The sequence below is a fragment of the Drosophila biarmipes genome, chromosome 2R, assembly GCF_025231255.1.
Source record: "Drosophila biarmipes strain raj3 chromosome 2R, RU_DBia_V1.1, whole genome shotgun sequence".
In the NCBI taxonomy this organism is placed as follows: domain Eukaryota; kingdom Metazoa; phylum Arthropoda; class Insecta; order Diptera; family Drosophilidae; genus Drosophila; species Drosophila biarmipes.
In genome coordinates, this window is record NC_066615.1 from 5150925 (window position 1) to 5164180 (window position 13256).

Sequence of the window (13256 nt, forward strand, 5' to 3'; positions counted from 1 at the left end):
GTTTTTCAACGTATAACCTTCTAAGTTTGGAAATAACATTTTTTAATTAGTTCTGTATTTCGTATTAAAATCCGAAGACTATATCATATAGCTGTCATAGGAACGATCGGAAAATTGGTGAGAAACTGATATATAACAATTTATAGCTTTGGTGCTTTTTGACATATAACCTTCTTAGCTTGGAAATGCTGATTATTTCTTATAACTGCAAGGGTATACAAACTTCGGCTTGCCGAAGCTAACTTGCTTTCTTGTTTTTTTTTCTACAGACTGCGGGCGTTAAAATGGGCGTGTCACCCCACTGTTTCCGAGATCTTAGCGTTCATACGGACGGACGGGCAGACGGACATGGCTAGATCGACTCGGCTAGTGATCTTGACCAAGAATATATATACTAGTTTACCATGTTACTCTACAAGTAACGGAAGTTAAGATTGCAGATAAGAAAACAACAATATAAAATCAGTTCTTTGGTGATTCTACCCGATAAGCGCGCCCCTAAGTTATAAGCGATAAGTTCAATTTGAGTACTGAAAGTAAAACTAAATATATGATCGTGCTTACAACGAATTGTTTACGAGCAGTGATCGTACACTTTCCTAAACACGCCACCTTTGAATTCTTTGTTTTGTGATCGTACTTTTTCACTATCTTATCCAAAAAAAATGTATAGAAAAAATATTACCAGCTTTTCGTTTTTAAATTTGAATTTCCAATTGAGATAGTGAAGATAGTTCGAGTTTATATTTTTTACGAAAGAGTGTGATTACCTTGTTTAATCGCCAAGTTTGAGGTATTCATTTTGCAATCATCTTTAGTTCAGGGTAAAAACCATCTCTTAAGAGATATTTAGTTAATATAACCCATTAAAAGTGCACTATATCTATCGCAAACTACACTTTCTAGTTGCTAAATTGAACCAACAAAATCAATACCAATCGCGGGGGCCGGAAAAATGGCCAATAAATTACAAGAACGTAAGACAAAACAAAAACTGTTTAAACAATTTACTTGAGAAATGAGTTTGCAGGCCGGCTCCTTGCCAGGGAGCCGAGGAGCCTGTTGTGGAGGAGGAACAGCAGGCAGCCTGAAAACCAATTCGCTCAGCCATTTGCCCGGCCCAGCGTGTAGTTTCTCAATTTTTGGCCAAGCGGTGTGCTGTTTCTGTTGTCCTCCCATCCCGATGGCCTCCTGGTTAATTTGGTTCCCCAGCCGCGATGCAAAAGTGGGGCACTGATGGGGGTGTAAAGTGGCGGATAGTCCACATAGCCATCTGCCAAGTCCCGACAATTTATAAGCTTCTGCCATGAAGACGCTGTGCTCCTTGCTCCGCTTTTCCCAGCACCGCGCTCCTTTTGTTCGGGGATTGCAATAAATCGAGTGACTTGGAGGTACGTTCGAGTTAAGTGCCTGGATGGAAAACTATCCCGGCGTTTCAGCTCGAGGTGGCACGGATAAATAGCGGATATAGAAGATGTACGATAGCGGATAATGTTGGTAGATGATAAGAGTTCGAAGGAATATTAAAAGGGGTGGGTGCTGCTCTAAGGAGGCACAATCTATTGTTTTTACTGAGGAATGGCATTGCCACAAAAGACCAAACTCATAGTGCGATGGCTACTTTGTTGTACAAAGAGTAAATTGTGTTAGGGATAGAAATTATAAAACGTTTTTTATTCACTTATTTTTCAGATTGCACAGAGGTGTTTCAGCTCATTGCGCCTGCAGCGTGATGCCGAGTCCCCTGATCTTCTCATCGATCCAGTTGCGCAGGTGGGGCACATTGGCGTACACGGCGGGAATGTCCTCGACGCCACACTCGACGCCCCAGGACACGATGCCCACTAGCTGGTAGCGATCCATCTCGCCGGGCATGGTGCAGAACAGGGGTGAGCCGCCGTCGCCCTTGCAGGTGTCCTTGCCATCTCCGCCAGCACAGATGAAGCTGGGCCGCAGCCGGAATCGAGCCTCCAGGCGCGTGTTCCTCAGCTTCGCCTGGCATTCCTCGTGCTCCACCAGCGGCAAGTTGAGCCGCTTGAGCACGTTCTCCAGCTTGTCGCTGCCCGCCTCCTTGGCGCCCCAGCCGGTGGAGAAACAGGTGGCCGAGAGCAGCTGGTTGATCACCTCCGGCGACTCCGGAGGTGGCAGGCACAGGGGCTGGATATGCGGGGCCAGCTTGATGGGCTCGTCCAGGAGCAGCAGGGCAATGTCGTTGAACAGGGAGTCCGGGTCGAATTCCGAGTGCATGATGATCTCCTTGATGCGGCTCCCCTGGTGCGGATACGGTTCGTTGAGGCTGTTCAGATCCCAGTCGCCAGCCCTGGCCACCAAGGTGTCCACCGTTTCGTTGATCAGGTTGTGCGACGAGGTCACGACCAGCCGCGGATGAATCAGGGTGCCGCCGCAAAGGAACGACTGCCGCCCGGTGAAGATGCCTACCATCCAGGGGAACTCGCCGAAGATGGAGACGTCCTCGGTGTAGTTAAATTTGTCGTTGTCGGGGATCAAGCCCTGGGGATTGCTATATCCGCAGTTCCTGTACTTGAAGTTGGCCTGCTTCTCCACATAGGGGCTGTTAGTTTCATCTACCTGGAATGTTGCAAGAGGTTATTGGGGATGTCTCACATAGAATTTGTATTAAGTATGTATGAAATAAGATGTGTTAAATTGCATGATTTACTTTTAAAATATTTAGGAATAGTAAAGTTCACCCTAAAATTTAATTTAAGATTTTTTGTTAAGTTTGATATTGAACAATATTTAATATCTTGAATATGAAATATTGGGCTCACCTGCTGGTCCACAGCGCAACAGCGGTAGAGGGACTTGCTGCACTGAATCGTGCTGATCCTGGGGTTGATCAGGCTCACGCCGGAGTCGTTGATGACATTGTCGCGACACAGCTTCCTTGGCACGCACTCCATATTGAGGCCGCAGCTCTCGTTCGGCGGCGGCTCCAAGATGTGGGAGGCCTTATCTCGGATCGAGGAGGAGACGGCGCGGGTCTTTGAGCTCTGCAGTCTGTCCCAGCTCTCCAGCTGGGCCTTTTCGCAGCAGACCCTTCGGGTGCCGCAGAAGCGGGAGCTGCGCGGACCAATGCCCATGCGGCCGGAGTCGTCCGAGTCCTCGCAACGCTTCACCGCGGTGCACAGCTCGTCCGTGTGGCACATTGCCGAAATCGTGTCCTGGGCCTCCGATCCCGGGCTGAGGGCCAGCAGGAGGAGCACCGCCCAGATCAGCCAGCTCGCCATCGCTTTTGGGGAACAAAGATCAGAAGAATAAGACCGATAAGTGGAACCCTAATCTCAACGCACAATGGAGGTTATCATGCCTCACAGAATTGCATTCATGTGCAAAGCAAAACATAAAAGCAACGGGCCCTTAAAAACCTTTTAAAAAATTATTCTTTTTAATTATTATTAGTTTATTATTCGTGTTGAATGGCTTTACAAACACGTTTTGAAAACCAGCTCTACACTGCGGTACATCCGTTTACCAATTATGCACATTATTAAACTAAATCGACTAATCAAACAAAATCTCATCGCAAAGTCAATAAAACCATCAGGCTTTTACTGGGTAAATTGTAAAACCTGTAGGCAAACACTTATTTTATAACAATAATGACAAATTTAACTGTCACTCAACTTTTAGTTTTCACAAACACTTTTACAAAATCGTCTTGAAACGGAACTGCGAAGACAATTTATTTATGTGCACTTTCAAATCTGGTTCCATCGTTTTTCATTGAAACTGTTTTATTATCGGCTACTGGCTTCGCGCTATATTTATAGATTACAATAAATGCACTTATGTCGGCGTATATATTCGCATTATATACCTATAGTGAGATTAAATGTAGATGTCACCGATCTAAGCAATCTTACAGCTCGAGATTCTCAAAGTCGACTGAACGGCTACAGTTGAATCCGAAGCATTTATAGAACCTGCTTGGGAGATTCTGAGCAGCGCTTATTAAAAGAGAATTAAGCGAAGACAAAGAGAGCGGCCTGTAATGAAAGTGAAAAAGTATGGCTTTTCCCAACCCTACCTATCGTTTGATTTATTCGGCGAACCGGTGTTCATGGGATATTTTATGACATGACCCTGGAGCAAAATAAAACACGTTTTTCTGAATGCAATTCAATATTATACAAACACTTTACATTTTCCGTATTATAACTCGCTTTCCATATACTTAAGACTTGACTTGCTCTGATATGGACTCATCCTGCAAGGATTCAAGCAGTTTGTGAAGGCTTTGAAAATATATGTCGGATTACACACCTGCTCCACAGAACAGCAGCGTTGCAGGGGCAAGCACTCGCCGTCCGTGTTGCCGATCCGAGGCGCGAGCAACTCGAATCCCGGATCCTTTATTAACCCTTCGTTGCACAGCCTCCTAGGCACGCACTCCTTGCCAGGACCGCAGCTCCTGTATCCGTTTCCTGGCTCTGAGGCCTCCGACTCGGGAGCAAGACTCAGCAGTAGTAACAGTGCTGTGATCATCCAGCTCCTTCTGACCAGTGAACTCATCATCGCTTTTCTGGAAAGTTGGAATACGCATGTAAACCTCTAATTTAAAGTACATTTTACCATAATTTTGATTAGAGATAAATAATGAGAGCCGCAGTGAGTTTATGCGTACTAAGGATATATATCACCGATCCGAAAGCAATGCTATAGTTGGGGCTTACAAAGCCTACTGAGCGTCTAGAGTTGAGTTTCATCATTTATAGAACCGGCTTCCGAGTTTCTGAGAACTGCAGGTCGGCAGAGAGTCCAAAAATCTAATTTGTTGAGAGCTATATGATTGGGAGCAATTAGATGATTTTGCTAGTCTCCGGAGAGCAGATTTTCTCTATCCGATAATACGGGCGACCGTTTCGAGGGCACCGTCAGTCGAAAACGCGTCGCGGCTCTCGAACGTAACTCGAAAAGTATATTGCGCATTGATCCGCTTGAAGTCGTAGGCTGTGACTCGGATTTGTTCTGATTTCCCAGCGATTGTGTTTGGTTTTGTTTGCCGCAGCTGAACTGTGTGAACAAGTGCAGTACCCCATTCCAGCCATCGCTATGAATGCGGAGTTTGTGGTGCTGGTCAGTCTGGCTCTGGTTTGCCTCATTCCGGTGGGTCTTTCGGTCACCTGCGAGAGCCACGAGATCTGCATTAGCAAAAAGCGGTGCGATGAGACGGACGACTCCGGCAAGGGAATACTGGTCAAGCGTGTACTCGAAAAAAGCTGCGGGCGCGGACTAGTTTGTTGCGATAAGGTGCAGGTGGAGACCTTTGACGCCCATGAGGCCGAAATCGAGTACCGGAACCAGCGCCGGGGAAATCCCTGGGGCTCTTCGGAAAGTCCGGTGGAAGCCGCTGCAAAAGAGAGGCCAACTGTGCCCGAGAAGCATGATGAGGGTTACAAAAGTTGTGGCGCGAGGCGGGAGTGTGTGCCCCGCCACCTGTGCACCACCGGAGTGGTCAACGAGGATGGACGGTACATCATCAAGCCGCGAATAAATGACGACAGCAACTTCGGCTGCCGCTCCGTGGAGCAGTGCTGTCCGCTAGACGATCGGGTGAGAGGTCATTTTGGATGCCGAGACCCTAACTTGAGCATTACCTAATCAAGTAAACATACATATTCCTAGTGCAAGATAATATTAAAGCATAAGCACAGAAAACGATATTGAAATGATATGATGATCGTTCTGATACAATTTAGTATCAATTCTATCTTGAAATCTTCCTTAAGTAATTTAGATATGTGTTCTTAGCTAGGTCGCTTCGAGTATCAAGCGTTGATAATTATAGTTTTTGATTGGGCTTGAAGAAATGTGGAATTTGCAGTTTGTCTTCGTACTGTGAACTTTATATTTTCCAGTGATAACTTATAAAACAACCAAGACGGATATTCCAGAACATCTAAAAAAAATAGCAAGCAGTATAAACAAAATAAATAAGTATTTTTATTTGCTTAAAAAGACAATAAGAAATGTTTTAAACTTCCATGTACTACATATTTCATTATGCTTTAAATTATTTTGTTAGGTTCAATTTTTGGGCCCACACATATTTTGTTGCAAAAAATGTTATGTTAAATATAAAGAATTTATTTATAATAATTTATAATTTTTTTTTTCTCTATTTAATTTACCTGTTCCAGATCGAGGAGGGTCATAATGCCATCCAACGCAACGTGAGGGATTTCCAGTCTAAGGGCTGCGGCTACAGCAACGTCAACGGGCTGTTTTACAAGCTGGAGGGATATAACGGCGGGGAGTCTGTCTTCGCCGAGTTCCCCTGGATGGTGGTGCTGATGGACCTGGAGGGCAAGTACATCTGCGGCGGCACGCTGATCCACCCGCAGCTGGTGCTGACCAGCGCCCACAACGTGGCCAACCACAGTGAAGACACGATGGTGGTTCGGGCTGGCGAGTGGGACCTCAACAGCCAGACAGAGCTGCTCCCCTACCAGATGCGTCCTATCAGCGAGTTGCACCGCCACGAGGGCTTCTACAACCTGACCTTTTACAACGACATAGCGCTGGTGGTGCTGGACCGTCCTTTCCACCTGGCGCCGCACATCCAGCCCATCTGCCTGCCGCCGACGGAGACGCCCCAGCTGGAGCAGGACCTGCAGAATGCCCACTGCCTGGCCACTGGGTGGGGGCACAAGACCTTTACGTCCCTCAAAATGGAACATCTGCTAAAGCGAATCGAGCTGCCGGTGGTGGACCACAAGTCCTGCCAGCGTCTGTTGCGCAGAACGATCCTCGGGCGCCACTTTAATCTCGATGCGAGCTTCATTTGTGCCGGCGGTGAGGAGGGCAAGGACACCTGCAACTACGACGGAGGATCGCCATTGTTTTGCACAATGCCCGGACAAAGGGATCGCTACCAGCTGGTGGGCATCGTGTCGTGGGGCATCGAATGTGGCGAAAAGGACGTGCCCGCGGCCTACACCAATGTGGCCCACCTGAGGAGCTGGATAGATCGGCAGGTGGTGAAGAGCGGGTTCCCTTTGATTGAGATCCCCTAGGTTAGATAATAACTATGCTCAAATAAAACTAATGTAAATTATGCCCGAACTACGCACAATGTTCCTTTACAGTTCTGCAATGGGTTCCTTGGAACTGAATTGTGTGGTGATTTCTTAAGATTTGCAAAATGTATTAACGAAACGCCAAAGCCAAATAATTTTTTGGTAACTAATCAAACAAACTAGTCTGATTGTAAGAAAAGCACAAAATTACATTACTTTCCCGCTTATTTTCAAAATAAAAGTCATCGTTGGAACTCCCCATTCCATTGATTATTTATCGGTCAGACACTATCGATAGCACGTTTATAAATATCGATGAGGCCCATTGAAATAGAGAAGCAATAGAATACTTTAAATGTACAATAAGATAATACATTAAAATTGCCAAACGAAATATTGTAAAGAACAATCGCTCTCGCTCTAATGGAACCCGGCTAAAACTACGGCAAAACGACTTCAAAAACTAAGATTCAAAATTGAAATGTTCCATCACTATTATCTAGCATTTGTGATTAGTATGCGCAGGTAGTTGTCAAATAGCCTAATCAAAGCTAGCATTCAGCTCAGCACCAGCAGTTGAGATCGCCAGCAGCAGTCATCATGAAGAACACCGGGTGAGTCCTGGCCAGTAAGAGAGAAAGACCCATAACAGAATCCGTCGTCCTCAGGAAACTGAAGGGAAAGACTCTGTTTATCACCGGCGCATCCAGAGGAATCGGAAAGGCGATTGCCCTGAAGGCGGCCCGCGATGGAGCCAACGTAGTCATAGCAGCCAAGACCGCCGAGCCCCATCCCAAGCTGCCCGGGACCATATACACGGCCGCGGAAGAGAGTAAGTGACCGTCGAACCTTCGATCGCTTTTGTTCCCTCCTTGACCTTTGCTCCCCGACCAGTCGAGCGGGCCGGTGGGCGAGCCCTTCCTTGCATCGTGGACGTGCGCGACGAGCGGCAGGTGCAGCAGGCCGTGCAGGCGGCGGTGGCCAAGTTTGGGGGCATCGACATCGTGGTGAACAACGCCAGCGCCATCTCCATTACGGGCACCCTGGAGACGGAAATGAAGCGCTACGATCTTATGCAGAACATCAACACCCGGGGAACCTTCCTAGTGTAAGGCGGCCAGAGTGGCGTCTTATCTTTTCGAACCTATATGTGTAACCGCGTCCGATCAAACTCCACAGATCAAAGACATGCCTGCCTTATCTGCTGAAAAGCGAGAACCCTCACATTCTGAACCTTGCGCCCCCGCTGAACATGAGTGCTAAATGGTTCGCCAACCACACCGCCTACACCATCGCCAAGTACGGCATGTCCATGTGCGTGCTGGGCATGGCGGAGGAGTTCCGCGCCCAGGGCGTGGCCGTGAATGCCCTCTGGCCCCGCACCACCATCCACACGGCGGCTGTCGAGATGCTCCACGGATCGGAGGGAGCTCTGTTCTCCCGGACGCCCGAGATCATGGCCGATGCGGCCTACGTTATTTTCTGCCGCGACTCCCGGGAGTACACTGGCAATTTCTTTGTGGACGACGAGGTGTTAATGGACGTGGGCGTGAGGGATCTCGCCAAGTACGCCTGCTACCCGGAGAATATTCACCTTTTGGCCACAGATATATTCCTAGATGAAGCTGGCCCCTTGGCCAAACTTTAAGATAAGTCCCATGGGTAGTTATGCTTACTTTAAGCGTGACCAGAAGGGCATTGGGTTGTATATATGTTGAAATGTATTTAGTAAATAAAGGTACTTACCCTACGTTTAAACCAAAATGTCCGAATGTGCCTCATTGACAAAAGCCCGTAACGTCAGGGTGAGCTTAGCGAGCATGTTTTTAATGCTAAAAGGATAAAAATGTAATATTCAGATATTACTAGTGCCTATAAATTCCAAGTTTTCTTTATCCACTCTTTATCCACTCGTAGAGTGAAAGGGTATACTAGATTCGTCGGAAAGTATGTAACAGGTAGAAGGATGCGTTTCCGACCCCATAAAGTAAACTTCTGACCTCTGCAACGGTAAAAAAATTATATCTTAGGTGTTTTTTTAAACATAACCTTCTAACTTTTTTTTTTATCAAAATCGCACTACTATATCATATAGCTGTCGCAGGAACGATCGGAAAATTGGTGGAAAAATAATATGAAACAATTTATAGCTTTGGGGATTTTAGACATTATCTTATAATATTGGGAATATAATTGTTTATATTTTGAAGAATTTCGAATTCAATTTAATAAAAATCGGACTACATGTTAAAGTAGTAGAGTATAGATGTAAAAAAAATGGTCTGAAAAAAAAAATTAAAATTTTTTTTTAGTATCACTGAAGTCAGCAACAATCCTTAAAAATTGCATATGGTGTTACTAAAATTGTTTATTTCTTATAACTGCAAGGGTATACACTTTCCTTTCTTCTTCTTTTTTTGGGACGAGAAAATAAGTTAAAATAAGTTAAGTTAGAGTGCCTCGACTATCAGATACCCGTTACTCAGCTTAAGGGAGCAAAAGGGGAATAGAGATATATAAGCAGCAAAGCTATATTTTAGGGCGTCGCCTATCGGCTATTTCGGTACATGTTATGTGGGCGGCAGTCAGATTTAAGCGTTTTGGCTGTTTGTGGGCGTTAGAGTGGGCGTGGCACAATTTTTTAGGTCAGTCGATAAGTATTGTTGAGTCAAACACATTTCAGCTAGAGTGGGCGTGGCACACCACAACTATTGCTAAATGGGTTAAGTCTCATGTTATTGTAACGAAATGAAATGACTTTTTCGTTGGTGCAGCATGTACATGAAGTAACTTCAAATTATGTATACAATTAACTTTTGTATATTAAAATACTTGTTCCCTCTTGTGTATATTATTGAACTACATAATTGTGCATATTACTATTAAAATCAAGGGCCATTACTCTTTTACGTCATTTAAGTTTCTTATGTTATTTTACTAATAGTAGTACTACTATAGGGTCTTTAGTTACAGAGTAGTAGATATGCACACAAAGATGTCCTGAAAATTGTAGTTTAGAAATCGTCATTGAAATTTAGGTTGCTATCCCCATTTAAAAGTTGTGTGCGTTACCAAATTGATAGCCTTATTTTGATCGACGTGCTGAGACAATGAGACCCAAAGCCAACGAAATGGGAACTACTCTATTCGTTTTCACTAAATCGATGTCGCTGAATAGTCGGACGTTTAAGCCATACTGAGTGGTGGAATTGGAAATGAAAATTTATGGCGGAGCAGGTGAAAGTTCTCCTGCCATTCAGTGCAAGATTTATGCGCAGCTTAAGCCCCCGATTCTGATTGCATGGGGTCTTCCGAGCGACTTGGGTTTCGGCTTAAGGGATAAATGAATTCAAGGGGGGGTACTCCGTGCCTCGTCGTATCAATTTGCATTGTTAATTGTTCTTGGGCCAAACCGAAAAACCTCAACGAACAATCAACTATTTCCAGTGACTCAGTCAATTAGAGTGAGCTACATATAGTTCACGACCGGGTTCCCTGGCCTGTTTATTTTGACAGGAGCTTAGTTTCATTTGCAATGCAAAAAGCTAATTAGTGAGCCACTTTTTCTCGATTTGCAAGTTACCACATTTTCCGGCTAATAAGCAAACAAGAAGACCTAAGGGACGGCAAGAATAATTACAACCGCAGGATATCAGACACCGGAGGCTAGGCAAACCGTAGCCTCTGTGTAAAATATACATAATTATTAGTCGCAACTGAAAGATAGCTGTGGCCTTGCTTTAAATCCATACCCGTTGGACCACTTAAAGACCTGCCTGGAAAGCGTTTAAAGTTTGTGTTGGACCTGCGGCAAATTCACACTAGGCGAAGCATAAAAAATGCAGATATCGGTAGCTAACTGACTCACTGACTGGCTGACTGATTGCTCATACGCACCGTTGGCTGCCCGAAACTGGGCAGGGCCTGCTCCTGCGCCAAGTTATCTGCTGGATTCAATAACCAACTCTGCCGTAGCTACTGTTCCCTGGAATTCGGCTCGTTTTGCTCGTCTGCCTGCTGAAACATTTTATGGAGCTACAAATCAAAATTTGCCGGGCACACGTTCACATAAATCAGCCGGGGCCAGCATGAATCTCTTTGATCCCCAAAAAAGGCGAAAAACAAAGTTATCATGTGACTCGCTGTGCGCATTTGACAATTTGCAGGAAAACTGAATTATTATCTAAACATTTTGGTCAGCCCCGCTCCCCGAAATGTGTGCATTAAAAGTGCAGCCTCGTGTGGCGCAATAATTAAGAATTCAATTTCAACTTTGGGAACTTTCCGCCACGACAGGCGGCAGGATGGCACAGAGGCATCAGGTGGCTCAGAGTTCCGGCTTCCACTGTGGCCGTGTAAAGTCAAAAAGCCGCAACATCATTACGCTCCTGCATTTGCATGCAGCTGGTGTGCCCGAACTTCTGCTAGCACACACGGAAATCACAAAAAACACAGCCGGGCCACCTGGCGTATGAGCAATAAAGTGCATCTGTGCTGAGGTGGGTCCATATATGGCTGCCTTTGGCCGGGTCTCAAACGGCCGGCTAGATTAAAGGATAAACAGCTGCAATTAGCCTGCACCGCAATGAACTGGGGTCTTTAATATTAATGTACAACGGAGCTCGGAACAATAATGCTGGTTGGTTGCTTTTAAAATGCGAACGAAGGCAAGGGATACGGATATGAATGTGAAATTATTTTTAATAACTAGGAGTTATTATGGGGCTTTGTCCGAATGTTCTAGTAGTCCTAATTACTAATAGCAGTATTTCCTAAAATTCATTTGGCAGTTAAAATGTACATTCTACCTATTACATATTTATTTATAATAATACATTTCCATTTTATAATACTCTCTTTGTACCTTTTAGCTAAACACCTATAGCTTTTCCACCATAAAGAAGTCGAGCCAGTAGTTAAAAAAAGTAACATCAAAAATATTAAATATATTTGTTTTATAACTCAATAAGAACTTTTAAGAAATAAATACATGTATTATCGTTAGAAACAGTAGTAAACAAAAAACAATAATTGCAACTCCAAACATATACAAATACAACGGGTCGGCTTTATTTAGTAATGCTTAATTTTTGTAGACAAACTTGCCACTTTAAGAAATTTTTTAAAAAGGAAGAAGCCGTTCGGTTTCATCGATATGTTGATGAAGTCGTGGAGCGGACAATCGTAGAGCGGGTAACTCGCCGACCGAGAATCGATCGCACGTCCTTGGTAAAGCGCAGGGCATCGAGGAAGGGCAGCAGCTTGAGCAGCTCCGTGTCCTCGGGATCGTAGATGAACGTCTTGATGGGCAGGGCATTGTCCGGGAAATCGCGGTACGCATACGGCGAGTTGTCGATGATCAAGGTGCCGCTCATGTCCGGATTGACCAGGGTGAGATCCTTGGCGATTAACGGCGTGGAGTTGCGGCAGTGCTGCCGGTAGAAGCGGCGCGGGATAATGCCCCGACCCGCGTCCAGAAGGTCCACCACCTGGGCGGCATAGACCTCCAGGCTGGCCGTGTAGATCACCACGTCGTACCACTTGGACACAAAGTCCAGGAACTCATCCACATGCGGTCGCTTGAAGACCCGGAAGGAGATCGGCTCGACACCCTCAATCGACACGCTTAGCACATAATCAGGCTTCGCGCCCTCGGGCAACATGTTGCATCCCACGTTGTCGTGGGTATCCGGATCGCTGTAGCAGGAGTGCACCAGAGTCTCGTCTAGGTCGAGGATCAGCGTCTTCCGGCCTACCGCGGCCAGTCTCTGGGCCATTACCGGAGACACGGCCACATCCTTGTAGGTGAGCCCGAGGTCCGGGCGAAAGAGCGCACAGAACTTCCTCGCCACGTGGGCCAACAGGCGTCTAACGTAGGTGCCCAGGTCGCTGGCGAACAAGGCCGAGATTAGCCTCCGGCGGGCGGAGCTCGAACTGGATCTCTGGAGGTTAGTGACCACGGCAACGGCCACCTGGTCGGCGGGAGCGAGCTTGACTAGATGAGCGGACTGCGCGGGCAGCTGGCTGACCATTTTGCACAGGAGTCCTTTCCAATTCGATGCCACGGAGTGAACGGTGGATGGGACAGGCTCTCTCTTTTACATTATATATTTGGCGTCACGTTGAGTAAATTTTCAAGATTTGCTGGCTTATTGGGCCGAATGGGAAGTGTCAGTGATGGCAAGGGTTGTTTACTTGAATATTTCTCAAAAC

The 13256-nt window shown here is 45.9% G+C and overlaps 4 protein-coding genes across 5 annotated transcripts; 2 read left to right on the top strand and 2 right to left on the bottom strand.

Annotated features, from left to right (window-relative positions):
• Positions 1-1653: 1653 nt before the first annotated feature.
• On the bottom strand, positions 1654-3964 carry LOC108029678 (phenoloxidase-activating factor 2). Of its 2 annotated transcripts, XM_044091876.2 has the most exons (4): positions 3842-3954; positions 3649-3782; positions 2793-3253; positions 1654-2589 (listed from the first exon to the last, which is right to left on the bottom strand). In XM_044091876.2, the coding sequence occupies exons 3-4, from the start codon at positions 3249-3251 to the stop codon at positions 1714-1716; spliced, it is 1335 nt and encodes a 444-aa protein (XP_043947811.1). In that variant the 5' UTR covers positions 3252-3253; positions 3649-3782; positions 3842-3954; the 3' UTR covers positions 1654-1713. The 2 variants fall into 2 exon arrangements, with proteins under 2 accessions (XP_043947811.1, XP_016957617.1); XM_017102128.3 differs by lacking the exon at positions 3649-3782 and having other exon boundaries at positions 3842-3964.
• Positions 3965-4890: 926 nt separating this feature from the next.
• LOC108029680 (phenoloxidase-activating factor 2) lies at positions 4891-7092 on the top strand. Its single transcript, XM_017102130.3, has 2 exons — positions 4891-5577; positions 6165-7092. The coding sequence occupies exons 1-2, from the start codon at positions 5077-5079 to the stop codon at positions 7038-7040; spliced, it is 1377 nt and encodes a 458-aa protein (XP_016957619.1). The 5' UTR covers positions 4891-5076; the 3' UTR covers positions 7041-7092.
• A 402-nt stretch (positions 7093-7494) lies between these two features.
• LOC108029679 (hydroxysteroid dehydrogenase-like protein 2) lies at positions 7495-8807 on the top strand. Its single transcript, XM_017102129.3, has 4 exons — positions 7495-7657; positions 7712-7875; positions 7938-8151; positions 8223-8807. The coding sequence occupies exons 1-4, from the start codon at positions 7644-7646 to the stop codon at positions 8689-8691; spliced, it is 861 nt and encodes a 286-aa protein (XP_016957618.1). The 5' UTR covers positions 7495-7643; the 3' UTR covers positions 8692-8807.
• Positions 8808-12091: 3284 nt separating this feature from the next.
• Positions 12092-13221, bottom strand: LOC108029805 (CTD nuclear envelope phosphatase 1). The gene has a single exon (XM_017102323.3). It carries the CDS (start codon positions 13073-13075, stop codon positions 12191-12193), a length of 885 nt encoding a protein of 294 aa, XP_016957812.1. The 5' UTR covers positions 13076-13221; the 3' UTR covers positions 12092-12190.
• Between the last annotated feature and the right edge of the window lie 35 nt (positions 13222-13256).

Coding starts and splice junctions, on each gene's coding strand:
- LOC108029805 (XM_017102323.3), bottom strand. CDS start 13,075: ATGGTCAGCCAGCTGCCCGCGCAGTCCGCTCATCTAGTCAAGCTCGCT.
- LOC108029678 (XM_017102128.3), bottom strand. CDS start 3,251: ATGGCGAGCTGGCTGATCTGGGCGGTGCTCCTCCTGCTGGCCCTCAGC. Junction 2,590..2,792: donor GTTGCGCTGTGGACCAGCAG/GTGAGCCCAATA, acceptor GCAACATTCCAG/GTAGATGAAACTAACAGCCC.
- LOC108029680 (XM_017102130.3), top strand. CDS start 5,077: ATGAATGCGGAGTTTGTGGTGCTGGTCAGTCTGGCTCTGGTTTGCCTC. Junction 5,578..6,164: donor GCTGTCCGCTAGACGATCGG/GTGAGAGGTCAT, acceptor TACCTGTTCCAG/ATCGAGGAGGGTCATAATGC.
- LOC108029679 (XM_017102129.3), top strand. Junction 7,876..7,937: donor ATACACGGCCGCGGAAGAGA/GTAAGTGACCGT, acceptor CTCCCCGACCAG/TCGAGCGGGCCGGTGGGCGA. Junction 8,152..8,222: donor ACCCGGGGAACCTTCCTAGT/GTAAGGCGGCCA, acceptor CAAACTCCACAG/ATCAAAGACATGCCTGCCTT.